General features: G+C 46.7%; 11 protein-coding genes and 1 non-coding gene across 12 annotated transcripts; 4 read left to right on the forward strand and 8 right to left on the reverse strand.

Moving 5' to 3' along the window:
- Positions 1-74: 74 nt before the first annotated feature.
- On the forward strand, positions 75-1263 carry FOMMEDRAFT_167266 (uncharacterized protein; the record flags this gene model as incomplete). Its single annotated transcript, XM_007265515.1, has 5 exons — positions 75-435; positions 502-618; positions 673-771; positions 827-964; positions 1024-1263. Exons 1-5 carry the CDS (start codon positions 169-171, stop codon positions 1261-1263), a joined length of 861 nt encoding a protein of 286 aa, XP_007265577.1. The 5' UTR covers positions 75-168.
- Positions 1264-1966: 703 nt separating this feature from the next.
- Positions 1967-2611, forward strand: FOMMEDRAFT_83492 (RNA polymerase I; the record flags this gene model as incomplete). The annotated part of the gene is made up of 4 exons (XM_007265516.1): positions 1967-2051; positions 2107-2360; positions 2414-2448; positions 2503-2611. The coding sequence occupies 4 exons, from the start codon at positions 1967-1969 to the stop codon at positions 2609-2611; spliced, it is 483 nt and encodes a 160-aa protein (XP_007265578.1).
- A 361-nt stretch (positions 2612-2972) lies between these two features.
- Positions 2973-3240, reverse strand: FOMMEDRAFT_50389 (uncharacterized protein; the record flags this gene model as incomplete). Its single annotated transcript, XM_007265517.1, has 2 exons — positions 2973-3032; positions 3088-3240. Coding segments are annotated over 2 exons (213 nt in total), but the record flags the coding sequence as incomplete, so codon positions are not given.
- A 744-nt stretch (positions 3241-3984) lies between these two features.
- On the reverse strand, positions 3985-4427 carry FOMMEDRAFT_155101 (uncharacterized protein; the record flags this gene model as incomplete). Its single annotated transcript, XM_007265518.1, has 4 exons — positions 3985-4065; positions 4122-4267; positions 4319-4334; positions 4392-4427. 4 exons carry the CDS (start codon positions 4425-4427, stop codon positions 3985-3987), a joined length of 279 nt encoding a protein of 92 aa, XP_007265580.1.
- A 998-nt stretch (positions 4428-5425) lies between these two features.
- On the reverse strand, positions 5426-5497 carry FOMMEDRAFT_t34. Its single transcript has one exon. It is a non-coding gene; the product is annotated as a tRNA-Glu (tRNA).
- Positions 5498-5714: 217 nt separating this feature from the next.
- Positions 5715-9730, forward strand: FOMMEDRAFT_27803 (uncharacterized protein; the record flags this gene model as incomplete). The annotated part of the gene is made up of 6 exons (XM_007265519.1): positions 5715-5821; positions 5876-5990; positions 6043-8481; positions 8538-8702; positions 8763-8957; positions 9017-9730. 6 exons carry the CDS (start codon positions 5715-5717, stop codon positions 9728-9730), a joined length of 3735 nt encoding a protein of 1244 aa, XP_007265581.1.
- Positions 9731-9941: 211 nt separating this feature from the next.
- On the reverse strand, positions 9942-10974 carry FOMMEDRAFT_155104 (uncharacterized protein; the record flags this gene model as incomplete). Its single annotated transcript, XM_007265520.1, has 5 exons — positions 9942-10131; positions 10192-10231; positions 10306-10388; positions 10439-10500; positions 10573-10974. The coding sequence occupies 5 exons, from the start codon at positions 10972-10974 to the stop codon at positions 9942-9944; spliced, it is 777 nt and encodes a 258-aa protein (XP_007265582.1).
- Positions 10975-11103: 129 nt separating this feature from the next.
- FOMMEDRAFT_140075 (cell division control/GTP binding protein) lies at positions 11104-13316 on the reverse strand. Its single transcript, XM_007265521.1, has 9 exons — positions 13015-13316; positions 12807-12935; positions 12663-12744; positions 12471-12605; positions 12299-12416; positions 12136-12234; positions 11815-12083; positions 11516-11759; positions 11104-11463 (listed from the first exon to the last, which is right to left on the reverse strand). The coding sequence occupies exons 1-9, from the start codon at positions 13223-13225 to the stop codon at positions 11434-11436; spliced, it is 1317 nt and encodes a 438-aa protein (XP_007265583.1). The 5' UTR covers positions 13226-13316; the 3' UTR covers positions 11104-11433.
- Positions 13317-13599: 283 nt separating this feature from the next.
- Positions 13600-14431, reverse strand: FOMMEDRAFT_140076 (uncharacterized protein). Its single transcript, XM_007265522.1, has 2 exons — positions 14283-14431; positions 13600-14226 (listed from the first exon to the last, which is right to left on the reverse strand). The coding sequence occupies exon 2, from the start codon at positions 14203-14205 to the stop codon at positions 13639-13641; it is 567 nt and encodes a 188-aa protein (XP_007265584.1). The 5' UTR covers positions 14206-14226; positions 14283-14431; the 3' UTR covers positions 13600-13638.
- Positions 14432-14573: 142 nt separating this feature from the next.
- FOMMEDRAFT_140077 (carbon-nitrogen hydrolase) lies at positions 14574-16089 on the reverse strand. Its single transcript, XM_007265523.1, has 6 exons — positions 15926-16089; positions 15794-15861; positions 15340-15729; positions 15266-15285; positions 14844-15206; positions 14574-14789 (listed from the first exon to the last, which is right to left on the reverse strand). The coding sequence occupies exons 1-6, from the start codon at positions 16001-16003 to the stop codon at positions 14752-14754; spliced, it is 957 nt and encodes a 318-aa protein (XP_007265585.1). The 5' UTR covers positions 16004-16089; the 3' UTR covers positions 14574-14751.
- Positions 16090-16488: 399 nt separating this feature from the next.
- Positions 16489-17265, forward strand: FOMMEDRAFT_83162 (DUF866-domain-containing protein; the record flags this gene model as incomplete). Its single annotated transcript, XM_007265524.1, has 6 exons — positions 16489-16572; positions 16648-16701; positions 16767-16835; positions 16894-17019; positions 17067-17156; positions 17212-17265. Coding segments are annotated over 6 exons (477 nt in total), but the record flags the coding sequence as incomplete, so codon positions are not given.
- Positions 17266-18217: 952 nt separating this feature from the next.
- On the reverse strand, positions 18218-18613 carry FOMMEDRAFT_82099 (uncharacterized protein; the record flags this gene model as incomplete). The annotated part of the gene is made up of 1 exon (XM_007265525.1): positions 18218-18613. One exon carries the CDS (start codon positions 18611-18613, stop codon positions 18218-18220), a length of 396 nt encoding a protein of 131 aa, XP_007265587.1.
- Positions 18614-18967: the final 354 nt, after the last annotated feature.

Genomic DNA, 18967 nt, shown 5'->3' on the forward strand with positions numbered 1-18967 from the left:
ATGATCGACGCATGAAACGGTGCTTCCCGTTACGTTACGTCGCGTGCCGCGGCGACAGATCGGCGACGCGTACTACGCCTAGGACTTGCACTCATGACGACCCAATAGGCGCCGCAGAGCAACGGAAAACAAGGTCTCTAGCTCACCATCATTGCTGTGGCAGCAAGGATGGGCACAAACTACATCTTCTCGTTGACACCAACATTCACCCAGGGTCTCGTGCTCGGACAGCTCTCCATTCTCGGTCTCCTCACGCTTATACTGAAGTATCTTTTCCTGGATTCTGGGCCTTCTAGAGCTGCGTCTCCGTTGTCCTACTCGACATCCTCTTTCGATGGGGAACGTACAACAAAGTCTAGGATGCACGTTCCCATTGAGATCGAGTCTGAGGATGGGACGGACCCTGCAGCTTGGTTCAACCTGATCTTAAGACAGGTTGGATGGCTTTTCTGGTTTTAGTTTGGCTGCATGTCCCTTACGCTCGGATTTTTTTATTTGTAGGTTGTCGAGACATACAGGTCAAAGTTACGAAATGATCTTCCCGGACCTGAGGGGGACGAAATAGCGCGTCGGAGGATCGAGCGGTATGCTAATACTATCCGTCCGGCGAGCTTCGTTGTGAGTCCTCAGATGCGAATAGTTGTCACTTTTAATAATGTCATTTCTCTTAAGGACCCAATATGTATTCTCTCCGTAGACCTGGGATCATCTGCACCACGAATTTCAAATGCCAGAATTAAGGATCGTAATGTACGACTAAAAGAGCCTGATGTACGTTGCAGATGCTTTGTGGAAGCAGAGGCATGTTCTGACGTCACTCACTTAGCAAGCTGTGTTTGATATGACTTATGTCGATACGTTGTCGGTATCACTTTCCACCTCAGTTTTGTTCCACTACCCAATACCCTACTTCGTCCGACTACCGATTACACTGAACGTTGCATTATCATTATTCTCCTCATCTGTGAGACAAGTTACTCCTCGTCTTGCGCGTATCCTTCTGACACCAGAACATGGTTCCAGGTTACGATAACTCCACCGGACCCTCTTTCAACGAATCCGACTTTAACCGTTTCTCTACCGTCTAATTTTACTTTGGAACTTAACACGACGTCACTTATGGGAAGTCGTGCAAAACTCGCAGACGTTCCGAAACTTCACGAGATGATCCAGGCCCAGGTTCGACGAATACTTAGTGAACGAGGGACTTGGAAGATAGTTATGCCTTGGCTGACGACCGTTAAGGAGAATTATCTTAGATGAGTCGTGACTGTTGGGCTGTTATTCGAAGAACCGATTCACTGAATGTAGAATGGGTTAAGAGATGCGTCACGTGGTGTTTTTTTAATTACAGCGTTTCCGGAAAACTATGAGAGTCGCGTTGTTCTTTTTTTCCCCCTTGCCACCTGCCTTATTTGGCAGGTGACTTGCCAAGCAACATACACATAGCTTGCCATACAACAATAAAGTACTGTAGTTGCCTTCATAAGAATTTTCAGACACTCCCTAGTATCATAAGACTAAAATAGCAAATATATTAGGTTAACAGGACTGTCTTAGAGGATGCTAGCTTCTTAACAAGAGTGGTACAATCATTCAAACATGTAACAACAAAAAAGAGGTAATTCTGTCAATATTATAGAGGGAAATTGTAATTGAAAAGGTTCAACATATGTTTTAATGTATAAAAAGGTGTATATTAAGTGGAAAAACAGTACAGAGGTTTTGTATGTGTCTAAACAAAAAGGTGGTTGAAGTCACCTGCCTCATTTGGCAGGTGGCAAGGTGGAAAAAAAAACGACGCGACTCTCATAGTTTTCCGGAAACGCTGTAATGCGATGTACAGTACAAGAACAAGCAACATTGCGCATAGAATTCTAATAGTCATCAACTGAACTCATAACTGAATCTTCCTTCACTAGTTCTTCCTGAACTTTAGAAAAAATCGCTGTTAGAGCGCAGTAAAATGGCTGCGACATCGTCAAATATCGTATTTGATGACTTATTCACGATTAATGCGATTGACAAGGACGGTAAGAAGTTCGATAGAGGTACGCTTCCTAACTCGTGTACAGGCGTAACTTCAGCTCATGCTCATATTTTTAGTCTCCCGTCTATTTGCGCATTCTTCAAACTACGATATGGACCTCACGCTTGATTACAACACTGAGCTCTACCCGCTAAAGAGTGGGGAAAGCTTTTCACTCGTTCTAGCCTCTTCACTCGTACGTGCTGTCGAAGGAGGAGCGATAAATGGTACAGATGGAACCGAGGAGGAGAAAGACACGCATATTTGGAGGCCAGATGGGAAAGGGAGGCGAGGATTGGAAGAGGATTACGAGTATGTAATGTATGGGAGGGTAAGTTGGGTCTCCAGCCACTGTACTGGTCGCGTGGCTTACGACTTACATAGGTGTATAAATTTGACGGAGGAACGGCGGAAATCGTGTACGTCTGATCAACTCATCTGTCAAGTATTGCCACTAATTCACGGTCATATAGAACTGCATATCTATCATTTGGCGGTTTACTTATGAGTTTGACTGGTTCATATCGACACATGACGGGAATTGTCCTCGGCGAACCTGTGTACCTACTCATGCGAAGATAATGAATGCAAACGTCTTGCATGTCACTTGAAAATAGTACAAAACATGTGATTTTTGCTGACGCGAACGCAGCATTTGAACATTAGTGGTCAGAGTACAACTACGAATGAATCTTATGGTCTTTTCGCATATGCTACTCATGGACGGATTTCACTTGATTTAGATAGCATCGTGCTCCTCGAGAGCGTCACGCGCTCTCTCTTTCGCCTGGTCAGATACGCGAGGATTATGCAGCGCCGCCTAACGTATGTTATCGTGAGTGATGTAACTCAGCCGTCTGTTATCTAGGCTTACTTTGTACCCGGCCAACTCACGCTTTTCGTCCTTCTCGGGGATCCATTTTTCAGGGTCAAAGTCGGTGGTCAGGACTTCACGTGCGTGCTCTTTAGCACTCTCCGACGTCCTCGGGTTCTTCAAAGTAGCCTTGTACAGCATGATTAGTTTCGCGCTGTCTAACACCGACGGGCGTTGGGCAGACCTTATAACCCCTTGCGACATTATCTGGAACTTTCTCTTCCGAGTATCGCTCCGTGTTAATAGTTGCCTCCTCGGTGTCCCCGAGCTCGTCCAAAACTTGCTGAGCGTGTTCCTTGGCTTCTTCAGATACGCGAGGGTTCTGCAAGGCCGCCTCTGAGAAGTGTCAGCAAGACCACTGAATGTAACGACGTTGAACGAACTGTGGCCAGCAATCACCTAGAAAGAATGTCAGCACGCTGAAGACAAACATAGATTTGTGCACGCACGCGGGATGTTTGCGACATTCTAATTATCAGTACGTAACATGCAGGGAGTTCAAAATCAATCGAAGATATCACTCGATAAATAGGCAAGGAACGCGACTTGATATAGCCTCAAGGAAATCAGTCACACAAGTCTCTATGTCATCTATGAATCTTCGGCTACAGGTACATGGAGCGGGATATAGTTGCAGCGCAAACCACCTTAACGTCATGTACTACATCATCCCAGAAAATATGGCTGCAGGTCGCCGCCGCCGCCGCCGAGTCTTCTAATACGCGCTTCAGCAATGCAGCATTGCAACCGATCTGTAAAATGTAATCATCTAGATATCCGGCTATCGGTGAGAAATTTGTCTAGATGGGACTAGGTCTACCATTTTTGATGACTTAAATGCTCCGTCGATTTAGGACATATCCTAACCTGACACCGCGTATGAAGCGAACAGCTTATTCCATAACTCAAAACTATCCAGTGCAGAACACAATATAACTGATCATGCAGAATAATGTAAGCACTACTGCAAGGAGGGACCTCGCAAGGAACGGAACGCATAGCAAGATTACTGTATTTGTCACAAATGCACAAGACTACAATTCCTAACTAAAGTACACGACGCTGCGAGTCATTCCAATGTTTAAAGAGCCTGGTTGTCCTCGAGTACAGCGCGGGAGTGTTCTTTCGCTTCCTCGGAGACTCTGGGATTAGCAAGAGTAGCCTATAACGCGAACACTTAGATAACGAAATAGGTATTTTCACCATGAAAGTGTTTACCTTGTGACCTCCAATGACGTTCCCTGTGTTCTTGCCAGCTTCCATGTCGGGCTGCTGAAGCTCGCCGCTGTCCCCCATTTCCTCAAGGGCTTGTTGCGAGCGCTCCTTAGCTTCCTCGGAAACGTTCGGATTCTTCAAAGCTGCCTCTGAAAATGGGAGGTAAGTACACAAAGCGTATGCCTCTACTTGGAACTAACTGTAGCCACCGGCAACCTAGAAATGTGTTTGTTTAGCCTCAAAAAAAAAAAAAAATAACGGGAGAAAACATACGTTTCCAGTGTTCTTGCTGGTCTGCATTGACGACATGATTGAAATTTGAAAGGTTGTGGGCAAACAGGTATGTATGCCAGTGAAAGTTGTTGATTGAGTGTAAACGTGATGAGGGGAGAAGATGCAAGACATCCGTCCTTATATACTCTGCGAATGTCGCTTAGCTGCAGACGTCGTCATTATCTGTCGTCATTTTTCTCGTCAGTATTTGCATCATTTAGGAGGGGCGGACATCGAGGAGGCGCTGTATCGGGTCGGAGTTCGCATCCAACCACAACGGTGCTTCTGGACCACTTCGAAAAAGGTAATAGCGCTTCTCTGAATGTCTTGACTCGCTTACTTCTCCGTGTCCAGTCGATCTCGAATACTCCTTGCGCACCCGCATTGCGTCAGTACGTCAATGCATTTGTCTCACTCTGCACAACTTTGAGCCTAGTCTATTATGTCGTATTTTCTATCTGGATATTCCACTCCACTACTCTGAGTTGAGGATTCTGTCGGTTATGTCGCGGATAAGGCTTCTAAGCGCTGGCGCCATGTTTAAAGAGCATAACAAAAATGTGGCGTAAAGAAAGCTGTCATAGCTTCTCAGAATCTTGTTAAGACATGACGACCATTGCTCCCTGTGCAAATTTCGCGTGTAGTGATAAGATCATTACCTGCAGCAGCAACAACTCGTACGCAGTATTTGGCGCATTTGGATCACAAGGAAAACCTCTCTCTGCAACCAAACATACCATATGTAATGCATAATATTATAATGCGTGAATCCTATGATGCATAGTGTTTTCTCAATCTCAAAGACTATTCTCTGCAGGAATATAATGTTGTAATGTATAACTCCTACAATTTATTGATAATTGACTTGTCCTTGTATCATACATTTAACACATAAAATTTACTGTAATTGATGTAACACCGAACCATTTTACCGGACCAGCAGGGAAGACCGTGACTCATTTGGAATTTTGGAGAGACAGGAGTATGAAAGCAACACCAACTACCAAAATAAACAAGCATATTTTTGACTCTAATTCGGATACGGGGAATCGAACCCCGAGCTGCCGCGTGAGAGGCGGCAATGTTAGCCGTTACACCATATCCGACACAATTGCTTTTGCAAGCTAGTAATAAGACGCACTAGTTAATATTCGTACATCTGCAATCACGTGATACGCGACGCGTTCCAACGCGCCTGTGTTGGCCTCAGTGGTTTATCATACCTTCCCCTTGTTCCCCGACTCAGCTTCTTGGATCTCGATAGCAGATATGACTATAAATCGGTCAGGAATCACGGCCTGGGTCTCTACTATACGGACAACTATGGCAAATGACCCAGGTCGCCAGCTCCTCGAAGACCAGATACAGACCAGTGGTTTCTTGTTTCTTGAAGACTATCTAGAGAATATCTTGGCTAGACCCAGACACGAGTATTACCCCCCAATATCATGTTTTTTTGCGTAATGCTCATTGCCTTATGCCAGTGCTATATTTGAATTTGTCAAAACGCCTGCACGCAGGAAAGACGTGTCCAAGAGAGCGAAGACTGCCACCACTGCTCCATCTAAGGCAAAGTCTATTATCACCATGGACTTGGATGTACGTCTGCAGTCTATAGTCGTAAATTTCTCAAATAATTTGGCCACCATAGGATGAGGATTCCGATAAGGAAAATGCTCCTGCCGTCAAACCAGCGACTAGCAATGCGTTCCATAAGGCTCTCTTGCAAGCCAAAGGCGCGAACTCGACTAAATTGCAAGAGCAATCGTCAAGAAATGCATCAGCAAAAGCTGACTGTGTATATCCAGTGAAGCCGACTTCGTCGAAGAAGGAATCTGGCAAGAAGACCACAGTCGTGCCTGTCCTCAGCGCTCCTCTAGCGGATGTACTAACTGACGAGGAAGAGGAAAAGGAAGGAGAGATTACAGAGGAAGGAGTGACTTCTCATTCTGCGATACCTTCCTCGCAGGCCCATGAATCGAGTTCAGCGGCATCCATTATGCCTGTAGATTCAGCCGATCAACAGGAACCACCAGACGAGCGGATAACGCAGCTTTCTGTTATTGCGGAAGACGATGAGCCGCCAGTGCATACGACTAGTTCTACCGATAAACCTTCTGCCGATGCTTCAGCGGCTGCCAACCATTCTTCAAGCAAGAACGAAAGAAGCTCAAAGCCACGACTAAAGCGGTCACCACCCAAGATCGACATGACCGCCGTCATGGATATCGACGATATCACGCAAACAACTAACTTCACTATGACATCGGCGTCCACACAGTCGTTACAAACAGCTCCGCTTGACCCTTTGGCGCCAGCGCCGCCGTCGATTTCAGAACCGTTTTCTCAAATGCAGGTATCTGACGCGGCCAGTGTGCAACCCGACTCTCTCAATGCACAATCCTCTACTTCACAAGATCGTGAACACACATCAGCTCCGTTACCAATAAATGAGACGGGATCCGAGGCTCTCCAACAGAGTCAGCCAACGGAAGCGAGCGCAGTCCAAATGGCGAACGTTTCGGAATTTCCAACTATTGGACCCCCCTCTCCACTGCGCAAATCGATGCGAGCGCCCAGAGAGCCATTGACGGCCAAGGCGCATGTTCCACCTACCACGAAATCAGCAGGTACCCGTTCATCCTGGCTGGTGAAGGCCAGGGAGGCCAAAGCGCAAGAGGACAACGCGAAAAAGTTGAACCCACTACCAATCTTTTCTCATCAACCTGCAACGGGTAGCAAGCGAAAAAGTGGGGAGATGCTTGACAATGAGCCAGGCGGTATTTTGGAGCATGGTGACGCAGGCCATACGCAGAAGCTAACAAAGATCATTGAGACGTCCCCTGTCTTATCCATGCTCAAGAACAAAGGAAAGCACCCATTTGGCTCACTGCAGGATGAAGCAGATGCCGTTGCCAATAACGAAGCACATGAGGTTGAGGGTTCTGACGGCATGATCAACAAGCTTAAAAAGACTGTGGCTGGCTTCAGCGCGAGAGCTGGTAAAAGCATGGGCAAGTCACTCGGCGGTGCGGCAGCCACGGCACTTGCAGAAGCAAGAGCAGCTGCTGAGGCTAAGATTGCTGAGCGACACGCTGCTGAAGGCCGAACTTTCCCAATACCTCCTACGGCAGCTTCCCATGAGCCAGATGGATCGACATCAACAGCCCCAGCTCTTGCACCCGCTGCTGACGAGCAGGCGTCTTTGAATCAGATGGAGACGGCGCAGACGCACCCGTCAAATGAGAAAGATCGTCGACTGAGTGTCTCCGACCTTGTCACCAAACAAGATTCGAAGAGAGTCGAACATGCGCGTGTCTTTAAACCGCCTGCGAAACAGCCCCTTGAAGCAGCGGCCACTTCGGGTAAGAATAAGGTTGAGGCTGACACCAGTACGTCAACCACTCCTCCAAACTCACCGCCTAAAGTACGGGTACCAGCATTTACGGTGCCAGACAAACCGAAGTTGCCACCGCTACCAGCGTTTTTCCCTCCTCCCCCAAATCAAGTATTTACTCGACTTGAACCAGAACCTTTTGCTCCTCGCATTGCGCAGCCTCTGTCTAGTCAATCGACACTGTTTTCTACACAGTCTGTATTTGCCGACCCCATATTTGATCACGAAATACCTCCATGGGTACCGTCAACGCAGGATACAGACTTCTGTGATCATCTGCCATCCCAGAATGCGGCAACCAAGGACGATCACTGTGAGGTGACAGAACCAGAGACGGACATTGAAGCAGACGAAAGCTGGCATCTAGATGAAAAATTCGGGGAGACTTGGACACCCGTCGCGATTCGCATGAACGACAGTGTAACCTGGAGTACCGCACCGAGTCGAAGCACTCGCAGCGCCGATACTGGGCCTTTGGATGCCTCAACTGCTCCTTCACGTCTCCAGTCTAGCTCTACACAGGATTTTCAGGAAGGGAACAACCGGGTGTTTGATGCCATACCATCGGACAACCCGCCCGCAACTACCACGGATGAAATTGAAGAAGACGACATGGACGTCGAGCCTGATGAAGACATCGCGAGCATTCGGCTCGTAACTCCGATTACGCAACCCAGCACTGGCTCATCCTCTGTGAGTTGTTCAAACCGCATTCTCTTATTATCATGTTCATGGTGACCGTTCTTTAGGCCCTTCCAGGCACTGCGTTATCCCAAAATAATCAGGCGGGGACGAACAGTACCGGTGGATTTTTCAGTTCGGCTTCAAGGTTGGTGTCAAGTGTGTTGGGTGGAAGTAAGAAAGGGAAGGAGCCTGTAAAAAGCCTTCAACTTGCTGCGGCTGCTGCTAAGAAGGTGTGCCCCTCGTAATGGATTAAGATGCTATTAACTAACATGTTTATTTCTTTTCAGCAGCAAGAGGAAGCAGAGAGGAAGGCTAATAGGCTCAAGGAGATGGAAGCACGTCGTCAGCAGGTGCTACAGAAGAAGGCTGAAGAGGACAGGGCTCGCGAGGTGAAGAAAGCAAGGGACGAGACAGAAAGGTGGAAGCGTGAGCGCGAGAAGGAAGAAACGACAGAAAAGAAAATATTCAAACAACTGGGTAAAAAGGTTGGTTGTTCGTTGGCATTTTCATAGCAAAACTGTTGACAGTGGTTCCATTGGTGCAGTTTGAAGATGAAGCGGCGAAGAAACGGAAGGTCGCGGAGACCGACAAGAAAACTGAACCGAAGCCTCCCAAGGACAAGAAGGATGGTCCTATGTCTAAACTCAGCAAATTCGTTCCTGCCAGTTCGCAGTCTGGTCCCAATGTGTCGGGCGTAACGCCAGGTGCAGCACCAAAGCCAGTGAAGCAGGGTACATCGGTTGCCATGCAGGGATCCACAGTTAAAGCACCGGGTGCTCCGAACGACACAAAGCTTCCATTAGCAAGCAAGGCCAAAGAGAAGAGCAAAGAACTGGACGTGAGACAGCCCTCACAGACCGCGCAGTCTCATCAGATGAAGACTCAAACGCGTCTCCAAGCCTATCCTGAGGACTCGCGAAGAACGGAGTCTCCACCGCCCCAGGTCCCTACAGAGTCGATTGAACTCCCTGACATCAACAGTGAATACTCTAATTCTGACGATGAGAACCGAGTACGGACGTTTGACCCGCCAGAATGGGCTCAGTCCCCTGAATTACGCGAAGCATTACAGTCCCAGAGTACTGTTAATCCGGATGATATATTTGGCGCAATCAGGCCACTGAAGATGGAGGAACTTTTCAAGAATAGGACAAGCCGTTTCCGAGCGAGGACCAGTTCAGCTAACTGGGCTGGGCCGGATGGGTTAACTATCCAGGAAGAAAGGGAATACGCAAGGCGGATGGGTTACAAAAAGTAGCTGGTTGCCTGTAGCGAACACACAATCAGATACCTAGAGCGTTGTATTTTTTTGGTTTGCATTTTCTATTCTCTTCACTTGACAGACATTCCCATATAGTCCTCTCACTTTGTCCACACACTCATGTACTGCATGTTTCACTCACTTCTTCAGTATCATTATTATCACTCAGACATGTTGAGATGAGATTTTTATCTCAACGTAGCGCAACCTAACCGAAAGTAAATGAATTCAGAAACCGACAACGATGTACGTTCGTTGTTGGTGCACAGGTACCAGGGATCAACGGCAGAGATATCTCAATATTGACAGTGTATGTCCAACGTAAAGCACGTCGCTGATGCGTACAGATAAAGGCAGCTAGAGTAAAAACATCCCAAGCAACGAAAAGCAAAAAGCGCCTGATTATAACTCGTTCTTACATGAACATTGAAGCTTGCATAATGCGCGAGCAGACCTACTTTCCATTCAACCGCAGTGGTATACATACTGTACGAGTACCTAGACACGATCAGACGCTAACTAATAGGGCCGCACTGGTAAAATTTTGCTTTACAAAGTAGTGAGGCGCATACAATTACTCGGGGGCACGGCAAAGATGTCTGTGGCGAGTGACCCAGTCCCTCCTTTGGCATGCCTTAGAGCAGTAGTAAGCGCACTGCACAATGATGATAAGCACTGACGGTGGCGTTATAGGTGGAAACAAACCTTGCATTGCTTGCACTGGGAAAGTGCACTTCTGGAGAGTATTGCTTGTGGGCACTGCCGTACTAATAGAGAATTTAGACTACATATCTCTCGTAACTGTAACGGAAACAACTTGCCTTGAAATTGCTGCAGACCATTGCAGAAGGAGCCCCAGAAAGCCTGATGCGTTTAGCTTCAGTTAGATTACCCTTTGCTTCGTAAACTTGAGCCAAGTTCTCGCGAGACACAGCAGCATCTGCGCTTTCAAACAGACTTTCATTCCGGATTCGTACGGCAATCTTGAGGTTGTTCTCTGCTTCTTCAAGCTTCCCCATTAAGAGCTGGACCTCCCCGAGGGCATTCCTCGTCAAGGCAACCTGTATTGAGTCTTTCCCAAATGCTTCTTCCTTGATGGCTAATGCCTGCAAATGCAGCCGTTCGGCACCTTCTTGATCTCCCGCATTACTCAAGGCTTGCGCTTGATTATTCAATTGAAAGGCACCAAAACCCATGGTGGTGCTGGGTGGAGGATTAATGTATGCATTGAGTACGGACATCGTGTGTGGCGAATAGCAAATGTCTCAGATGCACACTCAACCTATTTATGTGGGTGGCCCTTACCAATGAAGCGCCCAGTAAACCCGCTAAACCTAAATTCGCAATCGTCAATGTGCATAAGGAAAGTCGCCAGTGCTAAATCATTAACATCCCGTCATTCCTAGGCACAAGACAGAGAAAAAGGCTCCATAGTATGACTAATAAGATGGTCACATAGAAAGAGAAAGAAATAGGTATCAAGGGACAAAAACCACGGTCAAAATGTTCGATACGGAGAAGGATAATGAACAATAAGGAGCGGACGACTTCCTAAGTCAACGAGAGATGTACCAATGACGCACGGTAAACGACCAGGCGACAAGGAGGATAAAGAAACAGAGCAAAACCGACGCATACGAGATAGGAAGAAAGCAAGGAAAAGAAAGAAATAACTGACGTTCGCCACACGACTTGGGTACCTAACGCAGGAACCGGTTCCTGGTCTTCGTCTTCAAGGATAATGTCAATACTAATCAAAAGGAAAGGTAAATGAATAAATACCTTGTTTTCGGGAGTAAGCGGTCGGCCGCTTTCGATGCGCTTCTTCTTCTCTTCCAGCTCCAGCCTCTGCCTCTCCAAGGCTTCCTTCATCTCTCTGTGCCTGGCATACAGTTCCTCCTCCGATTGCTTTAGCTTGGCCTCTTTCTCGGCGACCTTCTGCTGGAAGACTAAGTTCATCTCGGCCTCCATCTTCGCAAGCTTGGCCTCGTGTAGAGTACGCTCTTCTTGCATCTTAATGGCAGGGCTGACACAAGAAAGCGTGAATACCAAGATTGAACGAGACATAGTATGCGACGTACTTGATCTCTTTAAAGACACTGGAATCTTGAGCAACACCCATACCAAGGAGCTTCTCGCTTCGATAGGCTTCATACAAGTACAAGTTGGTGCGTTCGCGCAATTCTTCCATGTATGTCCGGATAAGCATTTGGCGGAGTTTAACGAAGTCACAGTGCTCTTCATTATCCACTTCGATGACACCCCATGGATAAGCACGACCACGAACTTGACGACCATCAGGGGTTTGCACCAATTGATTTGATCCAACGATAGCGAAGGGGATCTTGCTCTGTGAAAACAAGTGAGTTTGTGCCTAACAAATCTCGACAAAAACTACGTACAGCAATCTCCTCCTGCTCAGCCTGTGTCTCCTCGTCCTCATTCTCGTACGTTGGAGCATCAAAGATGTGGATCTTGTGATATGCAATATCGTTCAGGACCTACATGTATATATCGATATTCAATACTGATAAGATCTTCTCACGCGGTGAACGTGGTACTTACCCTCGCCTTGAAGTTCTGGATCTCCTCATCCGTCATGGTATCTGCCTTTGCGATAATGGGAATGAGATTGACCTTGGTGTGAAGTCGGCGCATGAATTCAATATCAATCGGCTTCAACCTGTTCCAAACTTGGTTACATCAGCCAGAAAAGGGCAAGCGGCTCGAATCTTACGAGTGACCAGTAGGCTGGATGAAGTACAAGCAAGCATGTACACGATTGTCCACAATTTTCTGCCGGTTGACACGGTTCTCCTGCTCCAAATAAGCATCGAAGCGTGATTCGATGTTTTCAACAATCGGCTTCCAGCTAATAAGACTATTAATATCGCGGCGCAGTTTATCGCACGATACTGATAAAACGTACCTGTCCTCATTGTTGACGAAATCCCCAAAGCCGGGGGTGTCTACAACGGTAAGGCGGAGTCGGACACCATTTTCCTCAATGTCTGGATGGTTTTCAACGTCAGCATGTTCTCGAAAAAGCCTGCATGAAAAAAGGCGCATTTACCGGCACTGATGCTCTCAATAGCGACGGTTTTGGGCCTCTCCGCGCTCGGAGGCAGTACTTCTTTCGGCGGGTAGAGAGTGGTGTTAAACAAAGTGTTTATGAGTGTGGACTTTCCCAAGCCAGATTCACCTGGAAAACCATGGCAGGCGAATAGCAGGATTGTGAGTAGCCGAAACTTTAAAATGGGCCAGCAGCGCAAAGGACTGACCAACGACCATAGCAGTGAACTGGAAACCCTTCCTGACACTCTTTCTGTGGACCTGGTTGGGGAGGTTGGCGAAACCAACGTAGCCCATCAGTTTTTTGCGGACGATGGGAGGAAAACCAGCGTTGGATGGCACTGAGCCCGAGCCATGGGCAGAGCCATTGAGAGAGGCGGCGACGTCGCCGTTGGGTGCCGCAGAATACACGTCAGTCATCTGGCGGTGGAGAAAAAAAGTGACAATAAGCTAGAAAAACGTCGTGAGTAAGGAGCGGAGGGGGAGACTGTACGTTGTCGTTGGCGACTGCGACGAACGGAAGGAATATCGTCGCTCAAGCGAGAAGCACGCGTCCTTTTCGTTGACACCTGTTTGCATGTGCGAATGACTTTCCCCATATGGCTCAACCGCATAAGTAACTCCAAGTCCAAGAGATATCTCAAAAGCGAGAAGTATGCAACCGGACATGAGTGTATGTCGGGGAAAGTAGAACAGCAACGGTACACTAGAAGTTGATTACTATACAACACTCTGTTCTCGTATTCTATCGTCCGTGATGTAGAGAAAGAGAAAGAAAAAAGGTCTATTTATGCTGGGTATCAATATGTGTTGTGCGAAACGTGAGCGTATGATCAGACATATTCAAAGTACGTGTACTTCGCGAACATTTCTCGCACTATCTCCTCTTCTTCCACTTCAGTGGACTCTGTCCTGTGACAGCTCACGCCTTCCTCCGTCTCGTTCCACCAATCGTAAGCGGGAGATTCGTGGGAAGAGATATGCGCTCCGACGCCCGAATAATCACCTAAGTGAAGTGTCGCGGATGTTGAGGGCACATGGCGATCCGCAGAGATTATCGGTATTCGAGGAGACGCGTGGGTTTCTTGCAGTGGAGTTCCAGGTCCATTGGAAGATGCGCTGCTGACGCTACGTGCTGGCGAATACGATTTCGAGGGAGCGGCCGTTCTTGTTTCCTGTCGACTATTGCTCGCTTCTGCTCGCTTCGATTGCGAAGAACGAGTTTCGTGGATACAATATGGGTTTGAGTCCTTGTGCTTGCGACTTTTTGTATGGCGAATTGCGCTTGCGCTTTTGCCTCTCCCAACTTCCCTCGTCTCCGCCTCCTTCCGACGTCGCATGCGTTCGATTGAGGCCAGGAATGCGGCTTGTGCGTCTGAGGGTTCCCCGCTTCCGTGCATTGCGCTAACAAATCGGCGCAACTATGGTTGATCGTGAAGAATGAATCGATTTTGTATGATGGATGAGTAGTACACACGATTAACACTTGGGAGGACGCTGGAAGCAGGAGTGTGGATGAACGAGGACAAGGGCCTTAGCATACACTGAGGCTGGATGAGACATTTTATAGAGACCTCTGTATGCTAGTACTTTGCTTTCCTGGAGACGGTGGTGTCTTGTATTCATTCGTGGCCGTTGGCGCCTAACCTTCCTGAATACAACAATTGTGGCTTCACAAGTCGGAGAAGACCGATATGGTCTCGCTGACCATATTAGGTAATAGAATGCTCATTTCGATTCTGAACGCACAATTATTTAAAAATAACGGGCCAGACTCATTTCCACTTCATGTATATATAATACATTCACTATATTTCCTCTTGCCTAGTCAATCTTGAATTTATGTATGGATTGCACCAAGTACTCTTATTACCAAGCTTCTAGTCGCAGTATTTCAGCTCCTATTTCCTGCAATTCATCGTAGTGCAATAAGTACATCGTTGACGCTACGCAGATGATGGCACATTCGCATGGAATTGGAAAACTGCTGAAGCCTATCAGTAACCATACAGTTCGAAATGTTGATTAGACATCTTACCATCGGGTCGTGCATAGTGTCCAACCACATCCAAATCAAACTTTCCCCGAATAATTTCATTTAGATTAAGATCAGCAATGAGGACACCTTCTTGGTCTAGCAGTGGCCCTGCGAGTACTTCTCCAAGAGGATTTACGATGACGCTACCGCCTGCGATCATTACATTTTCTGGGTTTCGGTTGCTGGAATCGGCCACAGCGTGGTCTGGTGGATAATCCTTCTCCTTGCTAAACTGACACGCGGCTAGGACAAAGCAGCGTCCCTCTAAAGCAATGTGGCGCATCGTGTGCTGCCAGACTGGCCGCGAATCGACGGTAGGCGCACAATATATCTCCGTACCTTTCGAATAATAAAACGTCCGCACTGTGGAACATAGATGAAATGCGTCTTCCAGGCCATACTATTAACGCGCATATACTCACATAGTGGCATGTAATTTTCCCTGATGTCTTTTATCAAAGGTATGAAATCGATAAAAGGCCTTGTGCACGCTTACCAACAGATAGTGGCTGACAATTTTGCTGAGATTTCCGATCCTTGACTTTCATTCTTGAAGGCCTTCTTGACGACAGGAAGGGTTGAGCCATCTCCCATTCCCCATATCAGCCTTTCACATGCGGTGGGTACTAGCTTCCTGTGTTTCGCCACTAGGCCTTCCAGTGGGTCAACGAAGATGGCCGTGCAGTAAAGCGTGCCGCCGTCCTTCTCAATGATACCAACCACAAGGAAGATGTCCAAAGTTTTACTGATAGACTCAATAGTTGTGATTGCCTCAGAGGGTATCGCTATCGCAGATGAATAATATCTGAGAAATTCGTCTCGTCCTTCTTTAGTACGATGGCCAACCAGTGTGCCGAAAGTGGACATCTTTGGGTAGCCACCGATACTAAAGTTAAAAAGAAAAAGGTGTTCAGATTGTGTATGTCCGCACTATATGATACTAGACTCACAAGGCCTCGGGAAATACGGCCAACTGAGCGCCTTTCTCTTTGGCCTCTTTAGCCATACGCTCTAGTTTCTGATAATCACATTGATAGAGGTTGAACAAAGGACATAGAGATCGTAAGAATAGCTTAAGATACCTCCAGAGTATCCGGCAGAGAAAATGCTGCAGTACAGGCCTGCACGACGGCGGCGCGAATAGTTCTTTCTCCAGACATGTCAGTTACTGAGAAAGCGCTCCAGTGAGTAAATCGAAGTTCTCATAGACTTGTACTATGCGACGGCCAGTCACGGGGCGCTTTCGGGCCTTTCGGGTTGTGCTGCTCCTATTTTACTAATACTTCGCCATTTCCCACTTCCATATACTTCTTGGCAGCTACGATTTTTTCCAGAAGGAGAGAGCGAGTATAAGAGAAGTGCCAAAACTATAGCCATGCCTTTGTGATGAGCGTCAAAAGTCGAAGGCTAATAAGGTTTGAAAGGCGGGACTAAAATGATGAATGAACTTCCATATTCGGTTTAAAACTCGCACATTACTGTAGTCTCTCGTTTCGCTCCTCTGTGCTTGTCATACACTCCGGTGCAACTGAAATTAATTTAGCATATAAATAAGGATGGTCGTAAGTAGATAATCTCCTCATTCAATTCAATAGGATTCTCGATAACTGTAAACGATTGACGACATCTGAACCTTATTGCCTAGAAACTCCAACTTTCGATTAAAGCTGATCTCGAGAATGTAACTGATCTCGAGCCTGCAGCGGACGATTTCGAGTTCTTCTTTAAGGTATTATTATTCCGAAAAGTTGCTGATCTATTGAACAGTGACGAGTACTGATTGATGCCGGAATGCGATCTATAGGTGAAGTGTACAAGCTGCAATGAAGAACATCCCAAGGAGGTGACTCTGAATCGTGTGGCGAGTTACCTAAAACGTTAGATATTAAATAACGTCTGGATAACCATGATATTTTGTCTTAGGAAGAGCACGAAATGAGCTTCGGAAAGGGGAATACGGCTCATTTCGTATGGCGATGTTCATTATGCAAGGTAATGCGAGGCTGCATACTGCCTCTTCCTATGCGTGTTGTAACTTGGGAAACGATAGAGAGAAAGCTCTGCGAGGTTTGAGCCCCAACCTCTGAAACCATATAGTGCGGAATCTAGTGGAAGCCTTACGCCATTCCTCACTCTAGACTGCAGGGGTCTAGAGTTTATCGGCTTTAATCCAATGGTACGAAGCACTTTCTACGTGCTTCGAGGTAGCTAATCGCCCTTTAGGGTATTTGGAAATGCAAAGGAACAGAATCAGGTACTATATTTTCCGAAGTCGACTTAACTGAGGGAGAATGGACAGACTATGATGAAAAAGTCCGTGAACATTCTCGACAGATAGCTATTTTTGACGATTCTCATTTGCTTTTAGGCATCTCAACCTGTCAGCATTATGGAAATCGAAAGCGAGTGGTCAAGAGTATGATCTGATATTAGGCCGTATATTCCAAGAAGCTCCAAAATGGCGTAGGTATTCATGAAGCAGATGCTACGTAATACAATGAAACGATGTACAACCAGCTTCCACAATGGTATATCCTAATAACTCAGCAAAAATCATACAAAGATACCTGATATTTCGACACATCTCCTAGTCGGCTGCTCCTCGCTCCTCTTCCTGCGGACCATCATTTGGATTGCCCTCGTCACATGAAGTCGTGGGCACCTTGGCGTTCTCTGCATCACACTTCCTTGACGGTGGTCTCTTCCTACCCGTTAGGATGTCCATTCTCCACTGCGACTCGTCGTTTGAAACTCCCTTCCTTTCTGTAATAGATGTCAGGTCATCAATCACTGACTTAACTTGCTCCTTTCCTTTCTTCTTTACTTCACCCTTTTTCTTCTCGAACTTCTTAATATGCTCAATACTAAGCAGGGACATAAGCCGGCTGAAAGGGACGAATAGATTAACGGCTTACCCCCACAAAGCGAATTCTGCTCTGCTGATCTCCGCACGGCGCATATCCACTCCTCTATCTTCGAGTCCTTTGACGAAATGTCTGAAGTTCTTAATGATTCGTTTTAATGTTTTGTAAAGAGTGAAAATAGACGATAGCATACATTAATTTTGGTCCTGTAGAACCGGAATCAGCGAAGTCCTATTATCGTGGTAAAAGAGCTTTACCTGTAATGTCCGGAGAGTGGTGACAACTTGTGGATAAGGCCATTGTGCACAGAAATTAGGCCTGCAGAGGTAACGAGGCCACCAGCCAAGAATGATGAATGCTGGAAAGTGCCAGTATCTAATTGAATCAAATAAATATTTATCCTCTTCGGCGGCTGCAAACCCAACGCACCTTTTATACCAATGTATAGGTTAACTAAAAGACGAGAGAAAATAGGTTGATATATGTGCATAGTAGAAAATGAAGATGAACTCAACACGAACAATGCCGGTCAGCAACATAGATCCAAGTATTTCTTCGTACAGTCTTCCTAAGAAGTAGCTCAGTCCAGCCCTTGACGGTGAGATGCCTTGTTATCCAGCGTTGGACGGGGTTGCGCTTTTTACTTGTCTCAACATAATGAGTCACATTTCGACTATCCTGACTTCCAGCCGAAACGTTAGATGATGACGAGCTGGATCGAAGCGGACTAATCTCGAAGCTTGTACGCCGCACGACGGCAGGCTCTTCTCCAGTTGCCGTATCGTACGGAATGACCCCTGACCCATCTGCAGAATCTTGCCACCTACCAGCGGTTGTATCTACGAGTTCGTTATTCCGTTCCCATCGTAAGAGGCCCTTATCATCGATTTTTACTTTATAATTCATACCTGCAAGAAAGATATGTTTAGTAAACCATCTTACGTCCGTTTAAAACTAGTACGAACGCTGCTCGGGCGAAAGGTATCTAGAAGCGTAAGAAGTCATAAGGGATGGCATCATTCTAGGTAATATGCTTCGCGTACAGTATTCTCTAGCAAAACCGGTTACGAAAGAAACATATGCAGTAGGTTATGCGTACTTACTTCCTTCTCAAGTTGCTCGCGCGGACAATCCGGGAGAGATAGGTCTTTTCCACCACCGCGATCAAGCCTGGAGTAAACCTTAAGCTTCAGGATTCGTTTCGATCCGTCATGCATATGGATCACTTACCACTTGAAGAAGTTATCCTCTGTATCTTCC

This window comes from Fomitiporia mediterranea, assembly GCF_000271605.1.
Source record: "Fomitiporia mediterranea MF3/22 unplaced genomic scaffold FOMMEscaffold_5, whole genome shotgun sequence".
In the NCBI taxonomy this organism is placed as follows: domain Eukaryota; kingdom Fungi; phylum Basidiomycota; class Agaricomycetes; order Hymenochaetales; family Hymenochaetaceae; genus Fomitiporia; species Fomitiporia mediterranea.

What these genes read in the sequence shown, in the direction of transcription:
- FOMMEDRAFT_140077 (XM_007265523.1), bottom strand. Translation starts at nt 16,003, where the DNA reads ATGTCTGGAGAAAGAACTATTCGCGCCGCCGTCGTGCAGGCCTGTACT. An exon ending in CTCTGCCGGATACTCTGGAG is followed by an intron (nt 15,862 to 15,925) that starts GTATCTTAAGCT and finishes TGTGATTATCAG; the next exon opens with AAACTAGAGCGTATGGCTAA. An exon ending in GGAAAATTACATGCCACTAT is followed by an intron (nt 15,207 to 15,265) that starts GTGAGTATATGC and finishes TATGTTCCACAG; the next exon opens with TGCGGACGTTTTATTATTCG.
- FOMMEDRAFT_140076 (XM_007265522.1), bottom strand. Translation starts at nt 14,205, where the DNA reads ATGCACGGAAGCGGGGAACCCTCAGACGCACAAGCCGCATTCCTGGCC.
- FOMMEDRAFT_140075 (XM_007265521.1), bottom strand. Translation starts at nt 13,225, where the DNA reads ATGACTGACGTGTATTCTGCGGCACCCAACGGCGACGTCGCCGCCTCT. An exon ending in CTGAGCAGGAGGAGATTGCT is followed by an intron (nt 12,084 to 12,135) that starts GTACGTAGTTTT and finishes TTGTTTTCACAG; the next exon opens with AGCAAGATCCCCTTCGCTAT. An exon ending in AGTGTCTTTAAAGAGATCAA is followed by an intron (nt 11,760 to 11,814) that starts GTACGTCGCATA and finishes TTCTTGTGTCAG; the next exon opens with CCCTGCCATTAAGATGCAAG.